The sequence below is a fragment of the Falco biarmicus genome, chromosome 7 (genome assembly GCF_023638135.1).
Source record: "Falco biarmicus isolate bFalBia1 chromosome 7, bFalBia1.pri, whole genome shotgun sequence".
Classification (NCBI taxonomy): Eukaryota; Metazoa; Chordata; class Aves; order Falconiformes; family Falconidae; genus Falco; species Falco biarmicus.
The window spans coordinates 42,692,063-42,715,081 of NC_079294.1; the positions used below are offsets into that span (position 1 = coordinate 42,692,063).

At 46.2% G+C, this 23,019-nt stretch overlaps 2 protein-coding genes across 2 annotated transcripts in view; one reads left to right on the forward strand and one right to left on the reverse strand.

Annotated features, from left to right (window-relative positions):
* Window positions 1-14,544, forward strand: part of RHOJ (ras homolog family member J) — a 62,896-nt gene extending 48,352 nt beyond the window's left edge. Inside the window, exons 3-5 of the mRNA XM_056346443.1 lie at window positions 3,128-3,292; window positions 4,616-4,711; window positions 5,898-14,544. Coding sequence (XP_056202418.1) covers window positions 3,128-3,292; window positions 4,616-4,711; window positions 5,898-6,044 — 408 coding nt within the window. The 3' untranslated portion in view covers window positions 6,045-14,544. The remainder of the gene's footprint in view (window positions 1-3,127; window positions 3,293-4,615; window positions 4,712-5,897) is intronic.
* Window positions 14,545-19,906: 5,362 nt separating this feature from the next.
* On the reverse strand, window positions 19,907-22,717 carry GPHB5 (glycoprotein hormone subunit beta 5). The gene is made up of 2 exons (XM_056347652.1): window positions 22,514-22,717; window positions 19,907-20,095 (listed from the first exon to the last, which is right to left on the reverse strand). The coding sequence occupies exons 1-2, from the start codon at window positions 22,715-22,717 to the stop codon at window positions 19,907-19,909; spliced, it is 393 nt and encodes a 130-aa protein (XP_056203627.1).
* Window positions 22,718-23,019: the final 302 nt, after the last annotated feature.

Sequence of the window (23,019 nt, forward strand, 5' to 3'; positions counted from 1 at the left end):
TAACTCATCCAGACCAGGTCTGTGCTGGCATTTCCATGCGAAACCAGTGGCCAAGCAATGTAATCGGGAAGCCTTGCGCTCCCTAAATAACAGGCAGCAAAATTCAAGCACAAGCTAGGGAAACTAGTGATCAGCTATGGTCCAAGGCCATGAGAACTCATGTCCCCTCCCAAACACCACTCTCAATAGCTGCGGCACCTCTGGATACGCCCCATACCCATGCACATGTCCAGTCTCTTTTTTACAGTATTTATCTGCTTGACTTCGACTATCTCTGAGTGAGAGATGATGCTGATGCACCACGTCCCATAACAGTGCACTGCAAGGTTTTATAGCCTTCTCCTGGACAGCAGGTATGAACCCAGACAGGGTCCTTGTCTGATAGGGTTTGGAGGCTCCTGCCAGCCTGCACACACTGGCATATACAGAAGCCCAGATCAACCCTTATCCATGACATTTGTGCTTGTGCTTCAACACGTCCATGCACGCTCCCATGTGCCCTGACAGGAGACCAGACCTCTGCTATGTGATGTGTGGCTGCTCTTCCTTACGGTTTATATAAGGCTCTGCGCTGCTAACTCAAATCAGAAACACTCCTCCCGAAAAAGGATTTTCTAGGGATTCCAAAGGAACAAGCGAAATAAAATGAAATGCACACTCCTGTAGCTGTCACAGCCAAGCAGAACGCTTGTGGGTTTTAGTTTGTAATTTTAATGGTACAGTAAGTTCCAGCCCCTCTAAATATGCACATCTGGAATATTGAAACTGGTTGTATTTAGCCAATTTTTTTCCCAAAAAAATCCTAAATCACAATTCCTCGAGGGCTTGCTGCCACCACGTGGCTGTTCTAGGCGGCTGATTTGCAGCAATTAAATGAAAACCACAGAAAAGGCCTTTGCCAAGCACTTAGCATCAGCCCGTGTTGACGGTGGCATAAACATACTTAACCTCTGATTTTATGTTCTGGCTTAAAATAATGTCGCATAATCAGGCCAGTCCTTCCTAACCCAGAGCATCCATATCAAACTCACCTGTCTCTATAATGTAATTGCTCTGTTGATCCCATCACCTTGGCATCCACTTTGTCTTTATTAACCCATCTGCTGGGAGCTCGGTGTCATCCCCAGAGCCTTGTACAAATCTCCTCCCACCGACTGTGCTTCTTCATGGCCTGTATCACTGATGTTCCCACAAACATCTCTGAGGGGCTTATTTCTGCCATTCTCTCAACACGGAGATTTCACTCTCTTGGGGGCTGAGACATCCAAACACCTCCGCTTGTCTTGTAAATCCTTCTTCAGATCAATATTCCTCACATCACTGGAAAGACATAGGTCAGTTGACAAATACTCTGGCTTTGCCCCAAATACTGTGGCTGTGGGGCTGGAGGTGGGAACTGGGAATTTACTCTTCTTGATGAAGTGGGTTTGGGACAAGGAACAGTCAGTTAGACAAACAAAACATTTTGTTTGTGATTTAGGATGTTTCTTTAAACTTCTTTTTAATGAGACAGAGCTAAATTTGGCCTCATACTTCCTTTCAGAATAAATAATTAAGGGTTTTGTTTAGAAAAGGTTGGAGCAGATTGGGTTTGCACAATCCATTAGTATTTTTCAGAAACTAGTGTCTATTCAGTAGTAGTCTGGGTCATCTTATCACTACTTACTCAGTGAACAAAAGACTTCAGAAACATTTATCAGCCTCGACTCCTAATTAAGCCCTCTCATTTGTTGACCCAACAAAAGCAAGACAGAAGCAAGGCTGAATTAAGACACCATCTAATCTGGGCACACAGTGGTACAGTATTGCATTATATTCACCTGCAGGACAGACAGCAGCTTGCATTGCTCCTGCCCCCAAGGTGCATTTTGCCCTACCTCAAATAAATGTTCTGAAGTCTGAGCAATAGCACCTGGATATTTTTTTTTCTCCTTTTCATTGAGTTATTAATTTTTTCACTATCTGAAAAGCAAAACTGCAACGATTGAATTTTTATACCATTATAACCAAAAGTGACCATACTGCAGAGATTTGAGGCTTGCCTAGAATGCAGAAACGATAAAGACAAGACCTAGGTCTCAGTCAGGCTTGACATGTATTATCATTTTCTACATTCCAACTTTGTGTTCCTTTCTCCTTTTTTAATTCTGGACCCTCAAAGAAAGCCTTTAGAACAGGTGTATTCCCTGTAAAAGCATCTGTTTCATTGCACTGACATTTTCTAACAGATTTCATTGAAAAGCACCCACCAGACACAGCTACATACGCTCTCACTGTCAGAAAGAGCCAGTCTGTCCCTTTCACACGGCTTGCAAAACCTCTGCTCACTCCCAGCATCTGAAGGCTGAAAACAGACCTAAATTCTTCCTTGAAACTCAGCTATCAAAGCCAGCTCACGACATAACACAGCTGCGCTTTGAGCTGTTTGAAAATTCACCCTCTTCACAACTAGCCCATAGAGAAAATGTTTTTCCTTCCCCAGCCCGGGGCCTGTGGGAACACTGTATCATCCCCCGTGATTTACCTGGCCCCTGCAGGCCAGATTTGATCTGTTTTGTTCTTACGATGAGTGTTTTCTGCTGACTGACACATCGCTGCGTGCCACACATGACTGCCATAGCACCAAATAGCCCACAGACCCTATTTGTTGCATACGGTCATGTCTATAATGCCCGGGGGAGGGGGGGATAGAAAGCCCATGCTATTAACAGCAAAGCCCCTAGAGATGTGTGTCATCAGCAAACACCAGCTAGGAGTGACAGTCAGATACTTCCCAGGATGGTACCACATTGCCAGAGGGCTGAGGCCGGTACACACAGCCTCAAGATCAATTTGTGCTGTTCCACCAGGGACAGCCGCTGTTCAGCGTTACCCTCTGCACCAGCAGCACTACAGATAATGCACACACAAACAAAACGCGTAGATGTGTTAGCTCTTTTGGGTAAAGGTGCTGACGAAACAGCACCTCTAGCCCACAAAGGGTGATTCCCTCCTCAGCACCTGCCCAGAGGTTACAAGTGTGCTGAGCATGGAGGGACAGTGCTGAGCAGCTAATCGAGAGCCAAGGTGATGGCCCCACCTGCAGCTATGCCCACCCCATAACACGCTTGCCGTTTCCCCCTGGCAGGAGGACTACAACCAGCTGAGACCCCTGTCCTACCCCAACACGGACGTGTTCTTGATCTGCTTCTCAGTGGTGAACCCCGCATCGTACCACAACGTCCAGGAGGAGTGGGTGCCCGAGCTGAAGGTCTGCATGCCCAACGTGCCTTACGTCCTCATAGGAACACAGGTAAAGCTTCTCTGGGGTACTGCCAGCCATTGTGGGGGTCTTCAGAGCAAGGGGGCTCCCACTCCGTCCCAGGGGTGGCAGGGGGCTGAGCTCTTGTGGAAAGGTTTCCTATTTAACTTATGTGAAACGTAGCCAGACTTTCCCATTAGAGGAAAACTCAGGGACTGGGAATGGAAATCAACATGCAGATGTCCCATCATGCTAATCACAACTGGCAAAACTCATCCCATCTTTTTATTCAATTCTATATTAATAGAATATTAATATAGATTTGTGGCAACAAGGCATAAATACCTACAGGGAAAAAAAGATTTCTGACAGGCCTTTAGTGAGGGGAAAAAACTCTGTCAAAGCCTGTGGTCAGAAGCAGAAGCTAAACTTCAAACTAATTTTTAAGAATAAGAACAATTAACCCAATTACTTACACAGAGACGTGGGAAGGAAATAGCCTCCCTTTGTGCTTTTACATCAACATTGCAATTAGTGACTCACTGTCCTGCTTGTGTTATAGTGGATGTTAGACTAAACAATCAAACCACTTTATTTTGGCCTTAAAATCCATGATCCTATCAATCAAATAAAAATGCCTTAAGTGTGGGTTTGCTTCCAAGAGACGGAGTGGCTACAGACTGTGAGAAGTAGGGATACTACTGTCTGGAAAATGTCTGAACACTGGGCAGTAACCTAAGGCAAGTTAGAGAAAAATTCTTGTCAAAACCAAAATTTTCGTGCCATATGGAAGTCCAGTTGTCTGAACACTGGCTTTGTTTTCCACAATAGAATAATATAAATCACCCATTTTAAAACAAAATTATTACCTTCTGGATCACACATTCTGAAAAACGGGTGGGTTTGAAATGCCAAGATGCTTCACTTTGATGTTTTCCATGGAAATAAAGGAATTTGTTCCAAGTCAGTCAGACTGGGCTGCATCTACCTGGCCTGTTGGGTGTTTTTCAGGTGATGCAGTGCAGGCTCACAGCAGCCCCCCCTTCCAGCGGGGCTCAGGCTTCCACTGACACTTTCCAAGACTCACTGTGAGAGCCATTGAGAACTGCATCTTTACCGCACCGCAGCTACCTGAGCTGTGGCCCGGTAACCTGCCAATGAGAACTAATTCCTGTTAAACAGAGAAACAAAACAACAAAAACAACAAGAAAAAGGCAAATACATGTGCAATTAATTTCTGAAGTACCATCTGAGGTGAGGAGGACAAATGCCCTTATGCAAGGACATGACTGTGGGTTTGTAAAGCTATGAATATCCATCTCAAGAATTACAGCAAGGCAGTACTGAGCACAGGGCTTGTGTGTTTTCTACTAGATTGATCTCCGGGATGATCCCAAAACTTTGGCTCGGCTGCTTTACATGAAGGAGAAACCACTCACCTACGAGCATGGAGTGAAGCTAGCAAAGGAGGTAATAGCTTTTTCTGAGGTCCCATGAAATCGATTGATCACAGCTTTGCTTTGGGGTTGTTTCAGTCCAGGTGAGCTCCTCCGGGGCATGTTGATTGATCCCAGCCGGAGATTCCAGCCTCTGTTCAGAGGGGCTGGAACCAGATACAGATTGTGAGTCCTGAGGCTGCTGTTCTGCTGCATTACCCAACCAAGCTCTAAGTAGCACAGCAAGGTACACCAGGCAGCCGGTAGTAAATGGGCAGGAAAACAATTTTACTGCCTAATTTAGCTAAGTCAAGTGTTTCTTGTTCAGGCTTCTGCCAGGAGGTGCATGTGGTAAACCTCTTTCTGCAGTTGCCTCCTGCCAAACCCATCCCTATCCCTTACAAAAGCACAGATGACTTGATTCTCACTTACCCATTGCGCTTCAAGCAGCAGAGACGGAGCTCCCAAGGTTTCTATGCTATTGCACCTTTCTCCTGAGAAGGTAGGGGGATAAAAGCCCTCCTCAGCTCCTGAAATGCAGCCATCTGGACCCCAGCTTTTTCCACCTTATATGCTGCAGGTGTTGTTACAAGCCCTGACCCTCAAAGGCCAACGAGAACATCCATTAGCAGAAAAAGCTGAATAAGCCACAAGGTTGCTGAATGAGCTGAGGCTGCTTTCCCAGACTACTGTGTGGGTTTGTGTCATACCAGCACCCCCACGAGATGATGCTTCCTGGTTCCCAGAAACCAGCTGGAAGCCCTCCCCAAGGTAGCAGCTCCCTGTCGTTGCAGGAGGCAGGACACGAGAGTGACAGGTCAGAGCAGAAGAGCCAAGCTCAGCTAACAACCCAGCACGTCCTTGAAAGCCCCCCCAGCTGCACAGATAGGAGGCCAAGCTCCTGGTCCAGCACTCAAACATGGATGCAGCCTCCCTCTCTCTGGAGGGCCATGCAGGGAACTTCTGCTCCTCCCCATTGACCCCTGTGATGAGATACCATGTTGATGTTCATCCCTGCCCTCTCATTTGCAATGACCACCTGAGCTGGTCCCTTAATCCCATAGGCAGCCAGGTACAAAACAGAGCAATGATCTGACCCCCTTTCTAAAGCCCTGGGCTTCCCTCTGTGGCAGGACATGTATGCACATAGAAGATACTGTGGCAGGGTTCCTCTGTCTCTCCCAACAGCAGGTACTCACATTTTCTGCCTTCTCTTTCAGATTGGAGCACAGTGCTATCTGGAGTGCTCAGCCCTCACGCAGAAAGGCCTTAAGACTGTCTTCGACGAGGCAATCCTGACCATTTTCCACCCCAAGAAGAAGAAGAAGCGTTGTGCAAAGTGCCACAGCTGCTGCACCCTTGTGTGAAGTCACTTGGAAAGAAAAGCGAGACAAGTTCCATGAAACCAAGCAGGTTAGAAAGGCAATGAAGGTCACACGCAACTGAAATGGGGAACATGACCAGAAAGGGGTCCTTCTTACCCAAATATAGGAGCCCTCCGTTCTGTGAAACCTCCAAGCTGTATCACACTAGGCCAACCGGTGTCTATGTGCTTTCCTAACCCTCCAGAGTTGTGTGCAGCCTGTCCCCACCACTGCAGACTGCACCGAGCCAACAGAAACCAGGATGCCTGCTCATTCTTGACTCTTCACCTTAGGAATAAGGTGAAGGCAGCGTGGAAAAACAAAGAACTAAAGGTGGTAGAAGAAACAAGAGAAACTCTATTTGTGGCCTTAAGCAGTAATTGATCAAAATTAGGAATTTTCAGTACTTAGGAATTGAATCTGAATTGACTGAAAGCACATGGAGACCTGTAGAAATCTAATATGTAAGATATACACTATAGGTAGGATGTACTTTTAAATTACTTTTCCTCTATAAGACTCGCTAGTTCAGGATGTACTTTAGTTTGTTCAAACCACATAGAAGCAAAGGTGGAATGATTCCAGTTTGTTTTCACTTAATGGTGAAACTTCACAGTTTCAGAATGTTGCTGTACCCAAGCTATCAAGATGGATCAACGTTTACCTCCAGACTTAAGGAATGTTCTTACAACAAAAAAATGCAAATAACTGTATTTTTACAGGGCAATGTTCAGGCTGAGCCATGTTTCCATAAGCTGGGAAAGGAAGAAGAGTTGTAGCATTAATACAAAGAAGTTCTGCTACCAAAGAATATTGCCCTAGACATGAAATAGCCACGTGGAACAATCTCCCATCCAAACTGAGAACATGAACGAGACACATTGCCATGGCAACTGAAAACTTACCTTATAGATCAGCTGGATTTCTACATCTCACCCAGCAGACAAAAATAGCAAAGAAAAAAAAAAACCAAAGGTCGCACTGACTTCAGCTGCTTGAAGATGATCTAGCTGCCGTAAGATTTTTTTTTTTTTAAATGGAGTATCTCATGTAAAAACCCTCATCAAAGTGGAGCTGTAAACATTGATTTATTGTAGCCTCCCTCCCATTCATTACGTCTTTGCTCCCATTTTTCCAGCTTCATTGCTGTGAGCGCTGTTTAAGTTGCAGCGTGGCTGCACTCCTCAGGAAGGAACTTTCATACAAGTCACAGATGATGGGCTGCAGCCGGCAGCGCGGAGATGGGATGTCCAAGCCCTCAAGGGAAGGGAAGGGAAGGGAAGGAAAGCTGCCTGTTAGCTCGCTCTGTGTTGAAGAAAATGTGTGCCTTTCCACTAGAGCCTCTCCAGGGAGCCTCTGCTTTTGCACATCACAGCAACACAGGCGCCCAGAGATGAACTCGCAGGGCGCCTTGTTCCTTGCATTTGCCTTCGGGTACGCTGGCGATGCCATAAGACTACCTTGGTATGGATTTCATTCCTCAAGCAGAGAATCAAGTGCCAGCAAATACAGATTTAAAGACTTCTGATGTAACTCCTCACAAAAGCAGTGCCTGCAGTTGGTGTTTCCGAAGCCCTGGAAGTAAGGAAGTAACAGCAGTGCACCCTCCCAGCCCAGGGGCATGTGCCCTGTGTCCCCCCACACCCCTGCCAGGGGGCTGCCAGCCCACTCCTCTCCAGAAGCCTGGCTGAGTACACACACATGCAACCAGGAAGACTCATAATTAGTGGTGAATTACAGAGCCAATAGTACCCAGAGCAAGCAGCGACTTCAGCAGGGCTATAGGAACGGCAGCCTTGGCACAGAGAAGGGAACAAGCACGACGCAGTGCCCAAACCTGCAGTCACTAAGGCTTTCAGGATCCGAGCTCCTCCTTCAGCACAAATTCAATTTACCATGGACACCTACAGAAACCAGCTCTGAAACCCCAAAACTTTTCCAGGTAGAAATCAACCATTCCCTCTGAAAAAGCCATCGAATTTGAGGCAAACTCTGTTGCTGTTACCCACCCAGCTCTCACTCACCAGCCCTGCCCAGCTGCACGCAAGCGTGGATGAAAACAAAGCTGTGCTAGATCCAAGACAGATAAAAGAAAGATTTCCTCACTGCTGCCATTCTTTGTGCATGTTTTATATTTGGGTTTATGAAGTCCCAGACCTTTGCTTCAAATGGACTGGCTGATACAGCACAGCTCAGAGCGAGGAGAGCGCTGAAGCCCGGTGAAGGAGTTCACGTCATGGCATAGAGGCTGCGTTGCCGTTCCCAGGCAGAGCAGTGAGTATTTGCACAGCTGGGACACTGGCAATCAGCTGAACTAGCAAGTATAAAGAGATAGTAGGGGAGTATGAGGAAAACTAGGAATCGATTAAATAAATAAATATTTGGGTAACGTTCGTTGGCTTACAACATGACTAGATGTCCACTGAAACCATGTAAGAAAAGCTTTCAACGGATTTCAGAGAAAATTAGAGCTTCCCTGTGCTGCTATTTACTTCAGTGGAAATAAAATAGGATGATTACACTGGTTTAGCTCATGCAGGTTGCTGTAGGGCGTTAGCCTACATACAAGCCTCTGGTTAAAGTAAGTGAAGTCTGTTTCAGCTGAAGCGCAATGCAAACACTCAGGTTGGAGCTGCCAGATATTCTTGGAGCTTCACAAAATACAGAGGAAATAGAAATCCAGACTGACAGCTGAGCTGATCACAAAATAATGAGCACACTGGAAAAGGGCAATATAGCATTCCCAGCATGCACCAGGGAAAGCCACAAATAATCAAATGCTATTTTTGCATGCCACCAAGTATCGGGATGTCTATTAATACTAATGGGATGGTATAGGATAGGCATATAAAATCAAAAATCAAATAGGAAGTCGTAGCAATAACATAACTGCAGTGGTCTGAGGAAAATTCACTAAATACATACGGTGATGTAGAAGCTAAAATGCTAGACTCGACATATTAAACTGCAGCACCCTGCACAAATCATTGCATAGCAGTGAAGGCAGATAGGAAAGTATTAATATGCATACAAAAAATGTTAAGACCAACCAGGGTTCTCTTTGCACTTACAAAACCAAGCACATCAAGTTTGTGAGGCAGTAAAATTTCAAGTTTTTCAAGCTGATTCAAGGCCAGGTTGGACAGGGTTTTGAACAACCTCGTCTAGTGGAAGGTGTCCCTGCACATGGCAGGGGGGTTGGAACTAGGTGATCTTTACGGTCCCTTCCAACCCAAACTATTCAGTGATTCTAGGATTGTGACCAAAATTTGGTATTATGGGGAAGGAGGCTGGTTACAATCCACTGAGAAACACCCTCCGCACTCCATTTATTTTCAATTTTCTCTTCCAACAAAAATAAGTGTTTTAAAAATAGCCATGGTTAATGCAGTGTTAGGTTATGTACACACACTTACCCATGCAATGTGGCACTTACTCAAGGATCTGCCCTGTTGCACTATTATTTTGGGGAGGCAGGAGTAGCACAGGCCACCAGGCTCTAGAAAGGGATTGCAGGCAGATGTAAGGAGACTTACTGACTATCTGGCAAGTCATACTTAATACCTGTTCTAAAAGCCAACAGATGGTGTGTGAACAGGCAGCAAAGCTCATTTTCAGAAATATCAAAGCACCAGACATAGTGCAAGCAGCGGCATAAGGCAACAGATAGAAACTTCAAGTTATTTTCAAACACCATTAGTAACAAGAAGAGAAAATCAATATATGATTGTCAGGTGAAAGGAGATGGGTATTCTCACTGTAGGATGAGCTAGAATTCGGCTCCCAATTTCACCTTCAAAGGAACACAGGAGAGTTATAAAGGCTATAAACCACCCCTGGAATCTATTTTAACAATGGCCTCTTAATGCAGCCAATGTCAAAACCTTTCCCGACAGACCTGCTTTTGCTAATAGTCTGTTACCATTTCAAAAGCACTCACAACTTACAAGAAATCTGCTAGATCCTGTAAAACCCATCTCCTTTGGCCTCTTCTGGAACCTTAATGTTCTACCAGGAGTTGTTTGTTAACCTGAAGTTGTAGTTTTAGAGCTCCCAAAGGGCTTTCATGCAAGCTCCTGCAAGGAGACACTAGTGACTTTAGGTATTGGAGAGATAGATCAAGACATTAGAAAGTTTTTATCACATTAAAACAACCTTTTGATGCCTCTGCCCTTCACAGCACTGCTAAAACACAAGGCCAGGGGCGCTGGGACAATGCTGTGCTGTATCACCACTTCCAGCATAACCTAAAGGAGGTCCCACGAAGACTTCCACAGTTTGTCCTGTGCCTCCCAGAGCCCAGAAAACTTGGGGAGAACGCAGAAACAAGGCTTTAACCCCACACAGGTCCATCCAGGAGCGTTTGTTCAGCTGCGTGGAAGTCCCATGTGCTTCTGTCCTCCAGGAGTGGTGGGAAATGATTCTTAAGGTGGGAAACAACCTCCTGGTTGTCCTATGTGCCACACAGGCCCAGACCTTCTCTTTCTGCCCTGCAAATATCTACTGTTACAGTAATATGTAGCTTATGAAGAACAACCAACTACAAGTTCTTGCCTTGCATTGCCTTGAATCAGGCATGATGTGAGTCTTTCCCTCCACTTCCACATGTGCTGGTCCTGACACAAATCTTGCTGATGGGAGCCATGGAATTCACACCAAGTCCAGCATGACAATCAAAACAATCATTTCGGCAGCTGTCATTGATATTTCTTACCTTCTTTCTCTTTCAAAGCACTGCTTCAGAACTAAATATAGTGCTGCATCTTAATATGCAATAAAGTTAGTCCAAATAGTTGTATTAAGGGGGCAGATTTTGGCAGTCTTCCTCACACTGCTTCCTTCACAAGGGACTGTCTCCAACTTCCTCGTGTCTTATTCAATCCCTGCGATACTACTCATGTAAATGAGGGAGGCTGAATATGCCCATTGGTAACCAGTCCTTTTAGTTAACGTACAACAAAATCTCTTCTAGTTGCTCTAGTATTGGTGGCCTGTGTCCTCCAAAAAGCAATGATTTGCCATTCCCCACATGCTGTATAAATCACCTGGTGCCTTTGTCACGCTCAGGACCATGATCTGTCTGGTATCTGCCATTGCTAAGGAAGCATGGTAGAGAAGAACCAAGAAATTAGTTGGGAAAGGAGATGAGCCTTGGGCAGGCTGCTACACAGACCAAGTAGGACTTCCCCAGAAACAGTCACTGCAATGCAACTCTAGGCAAGTGCCTAAAAACCCACCCCAAGGGTGGGAAAATCACTGTAGCAAACTGAGAGCAACAGGGTACAAACATTTCACTACTGGCAGCTGTCAAGGACACATGAGCTTCACTTCCCATTGACAGCTAGCTGTCAAGAGCCCATCCAAGAAATTGTCCCAAGACTCCAGAGACTTACTTTGAGAACCCTTTACAGGAGCTTAGAAAAGTTGCAGAAGTTCTTGCAAACAATTTCTGTTGCTGTCTCTGCTCATCACACCCAACCTCTTGCACAGCAAGCAATACAGTGGCTAATTACAGCAATGATATATGTCTAGCAGATGTATTTTCACCATGCAAGCTGCCGTGTCCTTATGAAAATGTTCCTCTAATCCAGACATGAAAGATGCCCATTTGCTTACATAGCTTGCTTACAGTCCGTGACCTTTTCTGTAGCTTTTTTTCCCCCAAGTGGTACAGCAAATACCTCTTCATTCACCATACTGAAGCTTCATCCGGATTAAAAATAAATTACAATGGCATCAATCTGTCTCAAGCCAGGCTTGTTTAAAAGCACATTTGTCTTCTCCAGCAAAACAATCAACATATGTTCATGTTGGCACAGAGACCATTTGTTCAATAAACAGGTAGGTTGCAGGGATCAGGCTGCGCATGCCTTTCTCCCTGAGGAGGATTTGTAACATGTTTTATCCCGCATAAAAAAGAAAATCTGGAAACAACAGAACATTTCCTTGGTTCATAACTCTATAGGACTGGAGGAGCATCTGCTGTGACAGGAGGTGAGCATGGAGCGACCTACGTCAGATAACTTCTAGGTACATTTAAGTTCTACATAAAAAAGACGACAAATCTCTACTATAAATGTTTGTTTTCCTCTTAGTGAATAAAGACCCTCTGAAAGCAGGAAAAAGCCTCCCACTGATTTTGGTGGTGGCTTGTGATCTCAGCTGTCTTCACCTATCAAAACAAAACACAAATAGAAAATCAAAAATTTGCATCAAAAAGTTGGGACAAAACCACTGATTTAGGAGTAATGAATGCAAAAGAACAGCATCTGTGCTTCTACTTTGGAGGAGAGGTGCAAAATCAGGGGCCAGAGCCACAATTGGGCAGTTTGATCCTAAAACAGAAATTTCATTTTAAGATGTTTAGATGTCCATAAGTAGGATGAAAAATTTCTTCAAATCCTCTTTTCTTTGTCTCAGTTAAAGCTTTCAGAAACATGTGAACATCTGTTTTTCCTGGGCAGTTCCAGGAACCCACCAGAACGGCAAAAAGAGTCAGAACCTTATTGTAAGAGGAAAATGAGCTCGCAAACACATATATCACGAGCAACAAGCAAAAATCATATGACTTGCTGTCAATGGTGAAAAATCTCTTAAACTTTGAAAAGAGTTTAAAAAAATAATTTTGAGCATGATCTCCACCCCTTTCCAGAATGTGCAGACTGTGGTGAAGTGTTTGGCTGCTGCTTCTAACTATAATTTTAGGATGGGATTTTCAAAGATGCTGTGTGTTGGCTTCAGTTCAGTTCTCATGAAGACAATGGAAAATTTCAACGGGGTTCACACATGACCGCAGTGGAAAGTGTTTCAGAGTCTGTACGTTTCCTCCTTTTCTGCCCTTTGTTGTGGCTGATCAAGCTTTGAGCACACAGATACACTGAGCAAGGTCCAAGGACCTTTTACACCTTTTGGCTGCTGGTTGTGGACTCTCAAAAGAAGTCAGGCATCTGGAGACTGCGCTGCTCTGATCTTTAGCTTGAGCTCTGGAGACTAGATTTGTAATTCCTCATTTCAGCCACTCCTGAGGCTGAAGTTGAAAATAATTACATTAACAGTGTAATATCCAAAACAAATGGCTATCATTACTGAGTTTGACACTGTACTCATGGATGCCACTCAATTTCCTCTCATCCCATTCGGGATGCCAGGTTTAATTTTGCATTTGGTTTTGCCAAAGATCCAATTGAGCTCTCCCTAATATCAAATCTGGTGACTTTTTTACTTTGATTGGAGGTTAATGAATTCAGAGTAAACAGTTGTCACCAGTCTACAGTTTCCAGATCTTACAACACAACAATTATTTGTGCTGATAACACGTAGAAATTTTTGTCTGATACCTGTCAAAGTAGTTTGGGTGTAAGCCATATCCACAGTATGACTGTCATACCTCCTCTCCCAACACTTTTCCCCAAAATAGGCAGCTGCTCTAACTGCATTACAGAACCGGCAGGCAACGAACTGCCTTGTCAGTACCGGCTAAGTGAGCCCAAACTTTCCCCAGACTTGTAAATATTAATTCATTAATAAGCAATAACATAAATTTATGTCAGAGGGGAAAGACACTGGTAAAGTCTTCTTCACTCCTGAGCAGATGTGACCTAAGGTAGTGAGCCCAGGCTGCCGGGTGGGACACGCTGCAGAGCGAGGCGCAGCGTGGTGTCCATGCTGCCCCAGCACGTACGGCGTGAGGGGAGCAGCAGGGGCTGGAGGTGCCTCGGTGGAGTCACACCAGCATACCTGGGGCTCAGCAGCACCTTGAGACTGGGAGGGCTTCAAAGAAAGCTGCAGAGAGGAGCAGGGAGGTGGAACTGAACTGTCCTCAAGTGCAAGGATAACTGAATCCAGTTTAACCTGTTATGATGGTCAAACACCAGCATTTCACTGTAAAGAAATTATCTCCTTCCCTGAGAACACAAAGACAAGAACATTTCTTTCCTTTCTTTTGGTGTAGTATTGCAGTAATACTTAAAAGTAATAGCACAAGTTATTCTAACTGGGTTTGTGAAGCACAGGTAATGACCTCAGCACAAATCAGGACCTAACACATCATCCGTCAGTTCTTAGCAAGTTAAGAAAAAAAAAGTCATTCACTTTACTTGATGTGAGCAACTGAATTTTCCTCTCTTAAAGGTTGCTGTGTGCAATATTGCTGGAGTATAGGGCTGATAAAACCAAAGGATGAATACTAAAACATTGTCTGACTTTTGAGTGGTATATCTTTTTTCAAAGATTAACCAAAACTTCAGAATTCATGTCAAAGCAATAAAACTTCAAACCAAGGAAATTCACTTTTCCAGCAATTATGTTTTGCATAGTTTAAAAATCATGTAGACAGTATTAGTTTCCTATTTACAGCACATGATTCTGTACTCTTTTGCTTATCCTCTCTTAAACATGTAATTATTGTATATTGTAACTGCACATTAATATCGTCTATTGTACATAGTTTATTTTAACAAAATAAATGTAATGCTAAGTATTTTGACAGCATCATTTTGAGAAAGTCTGGTGCTGTGCTTATTTTCCCAGATGCTAATTACATATACCTTGCAGGACATTCCAAGTAGGAAAACCAGATACTAACATATAAGGCTGCTTTTGGATGGTTCTGGAACCACCTACACCTTACAGTGTCCGCTGCAGAGAGTCTAACAGGAGATGACACTGCAGAGGTTTGCTCACCTCAGGCATGTTCCTCTTGGGAAACGGCTGCTTAATCAAATCCTCTGCAGTCTGGACACTTGGGAAGGTGGAGATGTGGGACCTGTAGGGCTGGCTCCCTGCTGGCACTCAGCCTTCAGCTCCCTCTGGTCCCAGGGTACCCCGCAGTGACTGGCCTGGAGGTATTTAGTCTCCCTTCCCCCACCAATGTTAAGGTGTTGGTTGGTTGCTCTTTCAAATAGACTTTCTTTTTCATTATTTTAATAAGGGGTTTGGGCACTACTGTCTGTGGTCTCCACTGCAATATCACAGCATCACAAGAGGATTTTTTCCTCCCTTGCGTGAAGTGTTTGGGACATAACAGAGTGTGCAGTAGCCTAGCAGGCACTGGAGCTCTCTTGGTAAAGCAGCTGGGAAAAGCGTTATCCTGAGTTCTAGGAGTTTTGAGGGGAATTTGTTACTCCCTGACAAACCTAACACATGGATAAAAAAGAACTCCAACAAACTCTTACTGATGGCAAGGAAGATGATGAGTTGCGCAACCTTGAGTCCAGCAGACAGGGCAAGGAGAATCAGGAGAGAAAGTGAAATGCTTAAAGGGCTGAAGAAGTTACATGAGGAAAGAGCCCTTAAATGCTGGACTGGAATCAAGAATATGACTAGCTCCAGTCTTCCAGGGATTCCGTGCAGAAATGTGGATCTTGATTAAAAAAAAATGAGATTTTAAATTAAAAAAAAAAAAAAAAGGCAGTGCTTTTGTTATCCAGCTTTTCATTACCGTTGCTTTCAAGACCAAAAGCAATCCCATTGAACAGCCAGGCTGGTCTTCAAATGAAGACTATAAATCCCACCCTTCCTGAACAATGTCCTTAAGACTGATTGGGTTAAAGCAAGTTTTGCCAGAGAAAGGTTCTTTCTGTGTTCCTGCAGCCTGTGAACCTCAGCAGGCTCAACCATCCTTTGCTCACTCACAGAGCAAAGGCAAAGGGTGGTAGGGTCTACTCCACTCCTAATGAAAAGGCACTGCAGCCCAAATCCCTGGCTGCCATAACGGATACCTCCCCAGAGGAGCCAGGACCATTCAAGAGGGCACAGCTAGTATTAGTCACCAACCTTCCCATTGCCAGACTTTTTCTGGACAGAAGCAGCCTGGAGGACCTGGGGTTAACAACAAGATGCCAAAGGCATCCTCCAGAGCAGAAACTTCCTACACTACTGCCTGCTAAAGCCGGGTGGGTATAGCTGGGCGATACCTCTGTACAGCACTGATGCTTTCACATTTCCTTGAGGATCCACTGCTGGCTACTGTCAGCGGCAGGATATTGGGCGAGACAGCCCTTTGCTGTGACCCAGGGCAGCGGTTCCTCTGTTTTCATGTGAGCACAATGAGAGCAGGAGGGAGCTGCCCATCCCGTCCCCCAAAGAGAAATGCAGCCAGTGCAGGAAACCTGCATCCGGGGCAGCTTCCTGCCCTCCTCTCACTGTAACCCAGGTTTGGAGACGGGGTAAAATACACCGATTTCAGTCTATATGGTCAGTCTGGCTGGGCAACCAACTACAGCACCAGAATGAGGGGAGATGAACTTCAAGACCCACTGAACTCTTATAACCATGATATAACAGGGAAATATTGTGAAAAAATGAAAGCACCTCATGACTGTGACTACTGTTCAGGTTAGCAGAGTGACAACAAACCTCAGAAACTGAGCGCTGTGCAGGATGTAGGGCTATGACCCAGCACAGGGGACCTTGTAGCCTATATGCTCCAAAACACACTGGGAGAAAAAAAATCAGTTGTATCATCACTCCCGGTGTCCAGAAGGGAAACTGAGGCACAAAGAAATGTATTGGTTCGCCCCTCCTCACCTGGCATGTTTATGACAGAGCCAAGCCCATTCCCCACGTTGCATAGTGATGCTTTTTCCGTATCTGCACCTTCTCCTTCTTGAGCAGGCAGGTGCAGCCATCTCCCTTCTCCCCCAGAGTGTTTCACTGCAGCAGGTATTTCAAGCTGAGACTGCACACCTGGGAATGGTTCAGCACAGAGGCTTCGCGAAGGAGCTTCTCCCTCACTCCCTGATTTGCAAGTACAATTCTCCCAGGGAAGTCAAGTTCCCCTCATACATGTAGAGCAAAATGTCCTTGCCTTGCTTTAAGGCAATGAAAGCCATGCCAGGTTAAACGTGCAGTGGCTAATGACACTTTTAAGAGGTCCACATTGCACTCTCTGAGGATTTTTGTCTGGTGCTGGTGGTCAGTGTTCAGGTGAAGGGGACAATCAATGTGCTACAAAAACAAAAAACAAACAAACAAAACAACAACACACATGAAAAAAAAACCACAGTAGGGGTTTTCATGGGAGACATAATATCCGAGATGTGACAGCCTCTGTAACAAAATCCTTGCAAACTTACACACGAAGGACAGAAGGTTGTTTAACTGCTTTAGACAGGTGAGATGGTGAGGTTTAAATCTGTAGCTTTTAAGAACATTACAATACTCCCAAGGAGATGAAGGTGGCCTGGGAAGGAGCTTCTTATGCTCTGAAATGTGTGGGATATGTCAACTGCCTGCAAATTCTAAGCGGGATATGCCATCCCAGCTGCAGCATAAAGGATGTGAAAGCTGAAAGACCTGGTCACAGGTATTAAAACTGGTGGGAATTTAACAGAATGAAGACCTAGTAGTGTAATAACTTCTGGGAAAGAGCCCCAGCTTTGCAATTACCAATGGCAGGAATGAAGTTGGCTCCTTGAAAGTCACTGTTGTGTGCCGACTTGTGGGAACCCTGCAGAGCTGGATGAAGAGGGATGTGCACCAGTCAGATGGTGGGCTCTGGCACTGGCTCTACTTTTGTCACCCACACCAGGATCTCCATTCACTCTTGCTCTCCTTAAAAGACCATCTAGAATTTTTCACTTGGTTTCAGTCAATACATCCTTCCCCCTCTTCCTCTCCCCCCCTCCCCCCCGCTTCCCCCCCCATCTGGCTGTTACTGCATCAGTCAAAACCCTCTTTCACACCCTGAGGTGTTTTCTTCCGAACACTTGCTGAGGTTTCTGCCGTGTCGGGGTACAGCCCGTATTTCCTGGGGCTGCAAAGGAAGGAAGTTTGCCGCTGTCTAACCCTGCTTCTAATCCTGAGACGATAGCACAGCCAGGCTCCGTGAGAGAAATCCAGCAAAGGAAACGACTTCACATCAGGATCAAGGAGATGTTTTGCAGGTGTTCACAGCTCTGGCAAAGAGCTTGTAGGAGCTTATACATATTCTACTTGAGAAATCTCTATGCATAAATAAAGAGTGACACATTGCTTTCCATTGCTTTCATACTACAATTTTGAGATTTATTAAGGACACAAGATAATTTGCACATTTCCCATAGTGGTTGTGATGCCAATTAGAACAGTAACAAGATCAGAAGGATTGTGAGATGCAACCTGAAACAAAACACAAGGACTTTTTAAAGGGCAGTTAAACACTCCATCAGCAGAAAACTGCTCCCGCTGCTGTTTGACACGGCAGTCTCTATTCAGAATTACAGAAGGCAGAGTGATAAAATTGCCTCCTTCCCGCTCAACTACAGTGCAGCTTTTACAATTCCACAGACAAAAAAAAAAATGATAGCAGCTAATAAATTACAGGTTAAATTAAATCTCCCTCAGTGAGGACAGGACACTTGGGGAAGTTTCTAGCATGCCTCCCTGGAAGCGAAGGCAACTGCATCCAGAAGACAAGACACTTAACTGTGGAAGGGCAGGTGCAGATATTACTCTCAGCAGCAATTCTCTCCTAATGGCTATCTGAGAAGGTGTCTTTGCTTTGTAAGCTCCTGTGAGCCTCTCCCACCTGCCAAATCTTCCTACTTTCACCTACTTTGCCATTTTATTCAGGGGAGAAATGAGGGATGAACATAGATCTGTCCTCCTGCAGGTGGGAACAGAGGACAAAGGCACTTATGTGGCTGTGGTCATGGGGGGCTATTGCAGCAGCTCCCAGGTGTCCCCTAGCTTCTAAATGGTGGGTCTGAGGAGGAGTGAACCATCCTTTGGCGTCTCTGCTCTCTTTCCTGTCTTGGGGCTTGTCTCACCCACACTGGTCACGTTAGTGACCACTCCAGATCTTTCCTGCGAGTAAGCCTAGCTGCCCCCCAGCCCTCTGTGCATCCTTGGAGAAGCAGGTCTCCATGGTGCTCAGCAGCACAGGGAAGTGTGGGAACATGCTTCGTAGCCTCCTCTTTCCCACCACCTCAGCCAGGGACTCGCTGAAACCAAACCACAATCATAGTCTTTTGGCTTGGTCCCTCTAACTCTGGGAATTGTCAGGAGAGACTCCTTGGGCTCTGCAGAGTCTTGCTGATTCTACATGAAGTCAGTTCCCCTCCCATCCCTGGACAAAAGCAGATGGGAAGATGCATTTTGGTTCTACAGATTTATGTGTTTCTCTTTTTCGAGGAACTGTCTCTGGTGAGGCAAGATTTTTTACAACAGAATAGCTCCAATTAAGCAAATCACCAAAATATGTGCTTAACTGTAGAAGTCCACTGATATTAAGCAAAACACTTAATCGTGATCTTAAGTAAAATACTTTGCTGAGTCAGGGCTGAGTATGCATTCACCCTTATTTCAAGGCAGCAATTTGGATACCCATTTCCATTTCATTGGCCTTAAGGCCTTCTCTTTGACTGTTATTCCTGACAGACCTTAGGGTAAGAAGTAGTAAGGAGGGGGGTGGGGGGGGGTGGGCGGGCGTGACGAGGTGGCAGGAACATTGATAATTGCATTTATATTACCGGGAAGGAGCTGAGCCCCAACATGAGTAAAGAGGCTGTTACAGAGGCAGTAATTAGCTTTTGTAGCCTGTTTCCACCCAGCGGTGACTGTTTAGTCCTTGTGCACTTTGTGCAAGAAGAAAGGTCACACAGTGTGAAAAATTTGTAAGGAAGGGAAATTGCATCTTTTTTTTTTTTACCCACAGGATTTGCTATTGTAAGGCTGTGTACTACATTTCTACAGCAATAACGCTTTGAACAATATGAGGAGAGGGGATTAAAGCCTCCTCTGTCCAGAAAAGTCGATGATTAGGAGCATTACTGGATGAGATCAGATTCTGGACTAAGTTACACCCCCAGTACCGCTGGAGGTAGCGGGGGTATGAAGCCAGGGAAGAATGTGGCCCCTCCTCACCTGGCCTGGGGAAGGGGAGCTCAGGCAGTCTCACATTCAGTCGTGGCGGTGGAGCAGATGTCGCAGTCGCAGCGGATGGCCACGGGGTAGGTGTAGAAGGGATCCACATCAGGAGCACACCTGGGCAGCTTCACCGTCATCATCTTGGTCTCGTTGTAGGTGCAGACACGGTGGTAAGACTCGATGTAAGGCGGTTCCAGCACCGGTTTCTGACAGGGAGAAATAATGGCCTCAGGCAAGAAGCAAGACAAAGATCTGGAGTCCCAGCCTCATCAAGGGGATTTAGTGTAAATAGGGGAGCCACTGGATCAGGTGGAAGGGGCCACAGAAATAACTTTTAGGTTGCATCCTTCACCACTTGCCTTTTGGAGCCCTGCCCTGGAGGGGAGCGGGTGTATGGGTGTGTTTCTGTTTGTTTAGAGCATAAAGCTCCAATTAAAGCTGCTTGAAGGAAGAAAAAAGCCTATCCAAAATGCAGGTTTTCAGCAGAATATTAGTGTTTCAACCAAATGCATGTTTGCCAAACGCAGCTGCTTTCTTCCAAAAGGACTGATTTTCCATCAAAGAAAATGCATTCTGCTGGAAACCCTCCCATGTGCACAAGCTGCCTAAGGGCAGAGGTGCATCCAGGTGCCAGACAGCCGATTTGTTTCTCAGCCGGACCAGTCTTCTCCATCAGGCTGCATGTCCCACAAAGCCCAACAGACGTACACCACGGGGGGTGCACTCAGCACCGCAGCCAGCAGAGAAGTCTGCAGTTCTCGTGGCAAAAAGAGCTTGGCCAGAGACCCCAGCCATCAGAAGATGATGAGAGCCTGAAGGCCCTGAAACCCACACTCACACGTGGTGTTACAGCAGCATTGCTTTTGCTGAAAAGTGAGGTTTTCTTTGACAGAGGCACCCATTTTCCAAAGACTCTGAGAAGGGTCAGCACAAACAGGAATGGGAGTCCACTGTCATCCTCTCCCTTGCACAGATGGGAAACGGCATAAGGTAACACAAACAGGAGACTTTCTTCCTTTCTTTCTTTCCCTCTGTGCTGTGTCAAGAACCTGCTCTGGGAAACAAGAATGCTGCATGTGTAGTGAGTTGACCTTGACTGGACACCAGGTACCCACCAAGCCACTCTATCACTCCCCTCCTCAGCAGAACACAGGGGGAGAAAATAAGATGGAAAAAAAATATTGTGGGTCAAGATAAAGGCAGTTTAATGAGGCAATAGGAAAAGTCATGTGCACGGAAGCAAAGGAAGACAGAAGATGTTGTTCCCTACTTCCCAGCAGCAGGCGATGCTTGGCCACTTCCTGGGAAGCAGGGCTTTGGTACATGTAGTGGTTGCTCCAGAAGATAAACATCATACATAACGAATGCCCCCCTGTCCTCCTCCTCTCTCTTAGCACTTAGATCTGAGCAGATGCCATATGGTATGGAACGATGTCTCTGGTCACTTGGGGTCAGCTGTCCTGGCTGTGTCCACTCCCAAGCCCTTGCCCACCCCCAGCCTGCCAGTGAGGCGCAGGGAAGGCTGGAGGGCCAGCCTTGGTGCTGTGCCAGCACCGCTCAGCAGCGGGCAAAACACCCGTGTGTTACCACCACCTTTCCAGCTGCCAGTGTGAGCACAGCACCAGGAGGGCTGCTACGGGGCTCAGCCAGACCCAATACACATGGAAAAAACCAGATGCACAATGTTTCAGCAAGAAGATATACAGACAGCCTCCCCCTTTACCACAGCCCCCCCCCCCCCCCCCCCCCCAAGTACATCATGGTGCTTTCTAGAAGCTCTTGAGCCTACAGCCAGATGCATTCAGCTTGACTGCTTCCCAGCGGTATTGCAGTACGCTAAGAGAGTCTGCCAGGTCTGCGCTGCCAGAGGAGCTTGGGAATAGGGGGAACCAGGTGACAAGGGGTCCCTTGAAGGAACTTTATCCCACTGGGGAAATCTGGCCACCAGTAGCCTTTCCCCTCGTGCCACCGAGCAGTGAAAGAGGGCAGTCAGAGCTGGCACACAGAGCCTGGCCCCTACTCTGGTCACTTACACAGAGTCCTGGTCTTCATGTGGACAAAACTCTCGAGCTGCCCAAGGTTTCCCTGAAGGAACTAAGCTGGGACCGGCCCTTCGAGCCTTCCAGTGACAGAATGGTGAAGGCACTCAAAAACTTGTTCTCTGAGGTGTGTGTAGATGTACTTACCCTCTTTCTTTCTCCCCCTGTATGTCCCCAGAACATAACTACTTTATATTTATACAGGCCTATGACTTAAAACAGGACCCAATTAGAAACATACATTATCTTCAGGATTTGCTTTTTGGAACAAAATATATTACCTATCAATCGGGAGCTCCGTCTTAATCTCAAAGGAATTTTTTCCATTAAAGTAATAAAGGCCTCTCTCCTTAACTGCAAGAAGCTTTCAAATTGCATCATAAGAACATTACATAAGCACTTCATTAGTATCATCACCTGATGCGCGTCCCCCTTTGAGGCAGTGGAAGGGGCAGGGAACACCTGACAGCAGACACTGCTGGCAGTGGGGGTGGGGGGGGTCTTTTCAGGGCTTTTCTTGGTGGGGGCAGCACCCCCAGGGCCATCGGTGCCAGCCAGCCGCCCCTAGCCCTGGCACAGCCTCACCTCCCAGGTCTCGCAGCGTCCCCAGCACGCGTCCGTCGTCACTCGCAGCCCCCTGCAGCCAGGTTTCTTGGCCAGGAAGGTGAACTCACGCACAGCGCAGCCGATGAAGGTCCGCAGGTCAATGGCGGGGGTCTCGGCCGCACCACCAGAGCTGGCCAGCAGCAGGAGAAGCAGGGTGCCCAGGATCACCCAGTGGAGCTTCATGCTAAGGCAGAAGAGAGAGAAGCAGCGGGCTGGGAGAGCCAGCATGGTCCAGGAGGCAAGAAGAGCAAGTGCACCAGCTCAGCTCGACCTGGGACAGCCCCTCTTCCCCTCAGACATGCTGTTCCCCATCCTCATTCAGGCTGAGAGATGAGTAGATCTACGAATGAGCAGTGGCCTACTCCCAGAAGTGGAAAGTCTTAGTGAAAACATCTGTAAGAGAAAGCAGCAGCATGCAGGCCTTCCCTGCAGAGCCGTGGGGTTTGCCTGGAAGAGATAAAACCACCAGCCGGTGCCTCAGACCC